Below are 6731 nucleotides of genomic sequence, written 5' to 3' on the forward strand. Positions count from 1 at the left end.
GCCTATGTTTTCCTCTAAGAGTTTTACAGTGTCTGACCTTACATTTAGGTCTTTAATCCATTTTGTATTTATTTTTGTGTATGGGGTTAGGGAGTGGTCTAATTTCATTCTTTTACATGTACCTGTCCAGTCTTCCCAGCACCACTTACTGAAGAGGCTGTCGTTTCTCCATTGTATATTCTTGCCTCCTTTATCAAAGATAATGATTAATCTCCAAAATTTACAAGCAGCTCATACAGCTCAATAACAAAAAAAAACAAACAACCCAATCAAAAAATGGGCAGAAGACCTAAATAGACGTTTCTCCAAAGAAGATATACAGATTGCCAACAAACACATGAAAGAATGCTCAACATCATTAATCATTAGAGAAATGCAAATCAAAACTACAATGAGATATCATCTCACACCGGTCAGAATGGCCATCATCAAAAAAATCTAGAAACAATAAATGCTGGAGAGGGTGTGGAGAAAAGGGAACACTCTTGTACTGTTGGTGAGAATGTAAATTGATACAGCCACTATGGAGAACAGCATGGAGGTTCCTTAAAAAACTACAAATAGAACTACCATATGACCCAGCAATCCCACTAGTGGGCGTATACCCTGAGAAAACCATAATTCAAAAAGAGCCATGTACCAAAATGTTCATTGCAGCTCTGTTTACAATAGCCAGGACATGGAAGCAACCTAAGTGTCCATCAACAGATGAATGGATAAAGAAGATGTGGCACATATATACAATGGAATATTACTCAGCCATAAAAAGAAACAAAATTGAGTTATTTGTAATGAGGTGGATGGGCCTAGAGTCTGTCATACAGAGTGAAGTAAGTCAGAAGGAGAAAAACAAATACCGTATGCTAACACATATATATGGAATCTAAAAAAAAAATGTCATGAAGAGCCTAGGGGTAGGACGGGAAGAAAGACACAGACCTACTACAGCATGGACTTGAGGATATGGGGAGGGGGAAGGATAAGCTGTGATAAAGTGAGAGAGTGGCATGGACATATATACACTAGCAAACGTAGGGTGGATAGCTAGTAGGAAGCAGCCACATGGCATAGGGAGATCAGCTAGGTGGTTTGTGACCACCTAGAGGGGTGGGATAGGGAGGGTGGGTGGGAGGGAGATGCAAGAGGGAAGAGATATGGGAACATATGTATATGTATAACTGATTCACTTTGTTGTAAAGCAGAAACTAACACACCATTGTAAAGTCATTATACTCCAATAAATATGTTAAAAAAAAAAAAAAAGTCAGAGAGGCTTCAGGGCCAGGAGGTAAGAAGCCTGAATTTCCTGAGTTTCCCTTTCAGTGTAGAACCTCTTCTGCAAGACTTTAAGCAAGCCCCTTCGGCAATCTGGGCCTAGTTTCCTTCCAGCTTGAATTTCCAAGATTTCCTTAAGAAGAAGAGCAGGCTACCTCTGCATCTGCACGAAGGGGCATCTGGGTCAAGAGATATGGAGGAATTTTCCATGACTCCTTGGATCCCCTCCTTTATATTTATGAAACCCTCTGAGGGCACTTCAAAACTCAGTCAAGCAGTTAGGGGAAGAGCTACCAGTATCTTCTACAGATCACCAGCACTCCTCCCCTGCCCCCAAAATTTAACATAAAATAGCCTGTGAGGGGACAGGTTTTTCCAAAAGGTGCTGGGGATACGTGCAGGGCTGAAGGTGGCTACAAAGAGGATGGAAATCACCCAGCACCCGCCTACATCAACACCAACCCACCCCTGCTGGACTAGAAGAATGATTTCCAAGGGACTGGGACCCACTCCACAGCTTTCAAATGGTTCTCAGTGGGGTCTGTTACCCCTAAACACGTTAAGGAGCACTGCACCAGAGAAGAGGGGAAGACTGGGTGAGAGGAAATGGAGGAAATGGCCTGGCACCGAGGGGATCTTTATGGATAGTTTTGATCCAAACGGGTGAATTGTCCCAGTTCACTCAAATCGTTTAATTCAAATTTTACATCATGGATTCATAGAATCTTCAAAGTACAGAATTTTGAAATGTGTTATTAGAATAAAACATTTATGGAATAAAAGTTTTAAGATCCTTTGTTCATGAAAATCTTAGAATAATAATCTTAATAAATCTAATCTCAGGATGCTAAGGCTTGGTCTGTTGCACAGGTGTAGCTCAGTAGCCACAAAGTTTGAGAAAAAGGAATCAGTTTTCTAGAATGGGTCCACAGTCACAGAACAATGAGGATCAAAATATCGTGAGACATGGAGGCTTCTAACCATAGTAATTTGAGCTTAAAAGTCTCTATCATAAAGTCATTAAAGCATATGGTCACAAATATTATAAGAATTATTAGATTATTTGAGTTATAAAATAGTGGATCTAGAACTAATATTTTAGAATTAAATAAGAAGAGAGATGTGGATATATAGGACCCAAATCTTCCAATCAGACATTCCTAGACAGGAACTCAAATTAAGTTATATGTACCTTAGAGCTGCAATAATATCTAAAACCTAGAGAAGCTACAACTCCCAGTAGTGACATCATATTTTCAGGCACAAAATCTTACTCCCAGCATCTTAAGATATGGGGAATACTCTTTTACACTCTGACCAGAAGCTTAAAGTCATAGGAATATAATCACAGTCAAATAACTTAGACTTCTGGTCATGGAATCTTAGAACAACAGAATCACATTTTTTGATTTATGGATTCACGTTAGGATAGTGGTCCAAAATTTAACGTTTGGAAATCTGAATCTTGGAAATACAGAGAACCACAAACTCCAGTATTAAAAGATTGCTATAATGTATCTGGTTAAAATGTTAAAACATTTTTTTTCCCTTTGAAAAAACGTAACAGGATGCAACCTGGATTTTCGTAGCTTCGTTACTTTAGAAGAAGGAAGCTGGGAGGTTTCTGAGCGAGTGAAAAGCCTCTCGCGTCTTTTGAGCATGAATCCGCCGAGGAAGGTCTTTATGCAAACCGTTCAATTTGCTTCCACACCCGGGTTGCCGGAGCGAGGATCTGAACTCTTTGCCTCTTTCTTCCGAAGGCAGTTGCCCAATGCTTGGTGGGGCTGAACCTGCCCGGAGCTCATCTCCACGAAGAACGCGACTAAAGCCCCTGAAGGCCGCCGCCCGCACTCTCGCGGCTCTCTCCGCCCAGGCCTCCACCCGCAGCCCCGCGGAAAGCTGCGTCTCGGCCGGAGCCTGAAATCCTAAGGGTAGAACGCCCCACCCCTGAGATCCGCACATGCTTTCCCGCCCCCAGTTCTCAGAGGAGAAAATTGAGGGCTTGTGACCGGGAAGGGACAGGCCCAGGTTGTCCCTGCGAACCCAGACCTGCGGGTCCGCCGCCGCAGGCGGTCTTGAGCAAGGCCGAATCAGGGCTTAGGGAGCTGGCGGGAAACGAACTCCGAAACTGGACACCCGCGAAGCGGACGGGTCCCGTCTGCCCGCCCCTTCCCCGGGAGACTCGCCTTCCCAGAACGCCGCCAACCCCGGCCCCCACCTCTCGAAGCCCTCCGTCCCGCTGCGGGAAGGGGCTGCTCGGCTGCCCCCGGAGGTCTTGGGAGCCACTTGGAGCCTTCCTGGCTGGGCGAACTGGAGGAGAAGGTTGCCGCGAGAGGCAGAAGCCTAGCCTCCATCCTCTTTAAGCTGTGAGTCACTCCACATCATATAGAGAGGGGTCCCGAGCCACCCAAAGATAAAAGATTGGAGGGCGGGGGGGAGACGTGTTGCGGCCTTTCGCTAAATATCAGCAATTGAGATACAAAACCTCGGTACAGTGGAGGAACCCGGAACCCACCGAGGGAAAGTGGCTACCTCTGGTGCAGGTCGAGGAAACGCACTCCCACCAGAGACGCAGGCAGGTGTGAGGTTCGGCTAAACTGCGAAGTCGCGGTGGAACCGTGGCAAATCACCTCCTCTATCGGACCTAGGAATCCTGCCTGAAGGAGGAGGGACTGGATGGGGAATGGCCAGGGCAGCCTTGAGTTGGGGTTTGAAAATAAATCATCCTTGAAAGACCTTGGAAGCCGTCACCTGGAGCGTCTTCTCCCTTCCTCGTCCCCCACCCTCAAGAACCAAGCGCCCCTCAGCCAATTCTCACCCTCTCCAGCCAAAAAAGGTGAGGCGAGCCCTTCCTTTCACCTGCGGGTCCCAGCCTTCTATAGAGGCTGGTAAAGTCCCGAAGCGCTGAGTTCGGGCGCCGAGGTCTCCAGAGACAGTTCCTGGCCTCTCCCGACCTCAGTCTCCCCGTCGGCGCGCAGAGAGGACCGGCCCAGGAGACCTCCAAGGGACCTCCATGCTCAGACCGTGTGGTGTACCCGCCGCGCCGCCACAGCATCTCCTACCTGGGGAGGTGCGCCGAGGCCCAGGGGGCGGGCAGTCGGGGGGCGGGCGGGGAACGGGCACCGCCCCAAGCTTCCTGGCGCCTTTAAGGAGGAGAAACCCGCGGAGGGAGGAGCCGGTCCGGGTGTGTGCAGGGAAGCGCCTCGCCAGCGGTCTTGGCGGCTTGAGGCCAACCCTGCGGAGAGGAACAGTCGCCGGCCACCCCGCCTGGCCCGCGCTGCAACCTCGCCGCCGTCGCCTTGCCTCGCCTCCTTGCCCTCCGCGCCTTCGGCGGCCCCGGCCACAGGGGCGCCGCCTAGGCGGCCCCCACCAGAGTGTCTCCACGCCTGCACTAACTGCTCTCGTTTCAGACCTTGGTGCCCGCAGCCTCCTCTGCGCTCAGGACCTCGACGGTTATCCTCAGATCAGCAGGAAGCCCAGAACTGATGCAGGCGCCCCAGCCCAGGACCAATTCCAGACCCCGTGACCTCCTGGCACCAGCGCGCAAAGGACCCTTCAGCCCGCGACAGGAGCCTCGTCCGGGTCCCAACGTCGCTGCTGGCGCCTGGCTTCGAGCTCCAGAACACGAGCAGAGCCGTCGGTGGGCGGGACACTCTTGAGCCTCTGTCCGCACTGAGCCAGCCCGGAAACTACGGGCGCCAAAGCTCCTGCGCGTCCCTGCCACGAAAGCTGTGCTCCCGGTGCCAGCTGCGAGGACACCCTGAGCTTTCTAAAGAGGGCCCCAGCGTCGGTTCCCGTTACCCTGCATCCCGGGCCCCGCAGCTCCCAGCCCCTCGACAGCAGCGGGCAGCGGGGACGCCCCAGGGACGCGGGACGGCTGCACCATGACGGCGGAGAGCGGGCCGCCACCGCCGCCGCCGCCGCAGCCGGAGGCGCTGGCGGCCGTGAAGGAGGAGCGCGGTGAGGCTGGGGCCGGGGTCCCGGCAGAGGCCGCGGGTCGCGGCGCTGGCGGGCGGCGTAGGAAGCGCCCCCTGCAGCGTGGGAAGCCGCCCTACAGCTATATTGCGCTCATTGCCATGGCCATCGCGCACGCACCGGAGCGCCGCCTCACGCTGGGCGGCATCTACAAGTTCATCACCGAGCGTTTCCCCTTCTACCGCGACAACCCCAAAAAGTGGCAGAACAGCATCCGCCACAACCTCACACTCAACGACTGCTTCCTCAAGATCCCGCGCGAGGCCGGCCGCCCGGGCAAGGGCAACTACTGGGCACTCGACCCCAACGCCGAGGACATGTTCGAGAGCGGCAGCTTCCTGCGCCGCCGCAAGCGCTTCAAGCGCTCTGACCTCTCCACTTACCCGGCTTACATGCACGACGCGGCCGCCGCTGCTGCCGCTGCCGCCGCCGCCGCCGCTGCCGCCATCTTCCCGGGCGGGGTGCCCAATGCGCGCCCGCCTTACCCGGGCGCTGTCTATGCAGGCTATGCCCCGCCGTCGCTCGCCGCGCCGCCCCCGGTCTACTACCCGGCTGCGTCCCCAGGCCCGTGCCGCGTCTTCGGCCTGGTGCCTGAGCGGCCGCTCAGCCCAGAACTGGGCCCCGCGCCGTCAGGGCCCTCCGGTTCCTGCGCCTTTGCCTCGGCCGGCGCCTCTGCCACTACCACCGCTTACCAGCCCTCCGGCTGCGCCGTCGCCCGACCTGCCAACACTTCCGCCTATGCGGCCGCCTATGCGGGCGCAGACGGCGCGTACTCGCAAGGGGCCGGTAGCGCCCTCTTCGCAGCGGCTGGCCGGTTGGCCGGGCCCGCTTCGCCCCCCGCGGGTGGCAGCGGTGGCGGCGTCGAGACTGCAGTGGACTTCTATGGGCGCACATCGCCCGGTCAGTTCGGAGCACTGGGGCCCTGCTACAATCCTGGTGGGCAGCTCGGAGGGGGCAATGGAGGCGCCTACCACGCTCGCCATGCGGCTGCCTATCCAGGCGGAGCGGATCGGTTTGTGTCCGCCATGTGAGCCGAGCATACAGGCGAAAATTCATAGATACCTCGACTGTCTTTACGAACTAAGTATTCACGAAACCTGAGGACAGGACTGGAGAGAGGATCGAGTTGAAGGCCACATGGGAGGGACCGAGCCGGAGGTTCAGGCGCATACTCCCGGTGCACCGTGTACACACCGGTTCGCTTTGAAAATGGGAGGAAGTGGGGAGAGGCATCCTCGGCCCACGGACTGAGACAATGGACCCTCACTGAGGCGAAGCTCTAAAGGTCGTGCCTTTCTGACATTCTACCGGGGAGGGTCCTTGGCTCTAAAGGAGGCACAACATAGTGTCTACACCAGAGTCTAAGGGAATTGTGGAGAATCACATGACTTCACTCTTCCCCGTACTTACCAAAACCCGGGTCTTTTTACACAGTTCCATCTCTTGTGCCTTTGACTACGTTATTACAATAAAAGGCTCCG

At 54.0% G+C, this 6731-nt stretch overlaps 1 protein-coding gene across 1 annotated transcript; it reads left to right on the forward strand.

The window, feature by feature from the left end:
- The first annotated feature begins 5159 nt into the window (after nt 1–5159).
- Nucleotides 5160–6281, forward strand: FOXE1 (forkhead box E1). The gene has a single exon (XM_029203799.1). The coding sequence runs from the start codon at nt 5160–5162 to the stop codon at nt 6279–6281; it is 1122 nt and encodes a 373-aa protein (XP_029059632.1).
- Nucleotides 6282–6731: the final 450 nt, after the last annotated feature.

The sequence above is a fragment of the Monodon monoceros genome, unplaced genomic scaffold, assembly GCF_005190385.1.
Source record: "Monodon monoceros isolate NGI ecotype Baffin Bay Population unplaced genomic scaffold, NGI_Narwhal_1 Super_Scaffold_5, whole genome shotgun sequence".
Lineage (NCBI taxonomy): Eukaryota > Metazoa > Chordata > Mammalia > Artiodactyla > Monodontidae > Monodon > Monodon monoceros.

Coding starts and splice junctions, on each gene's coding strand:
- FOXE1 (XM_029203799.1), top strand. CDS start 5,160: ATGACGGCGGAGAGCGGGCCGCCACCGCCGCCGCCGCCGCAGCCGGAG.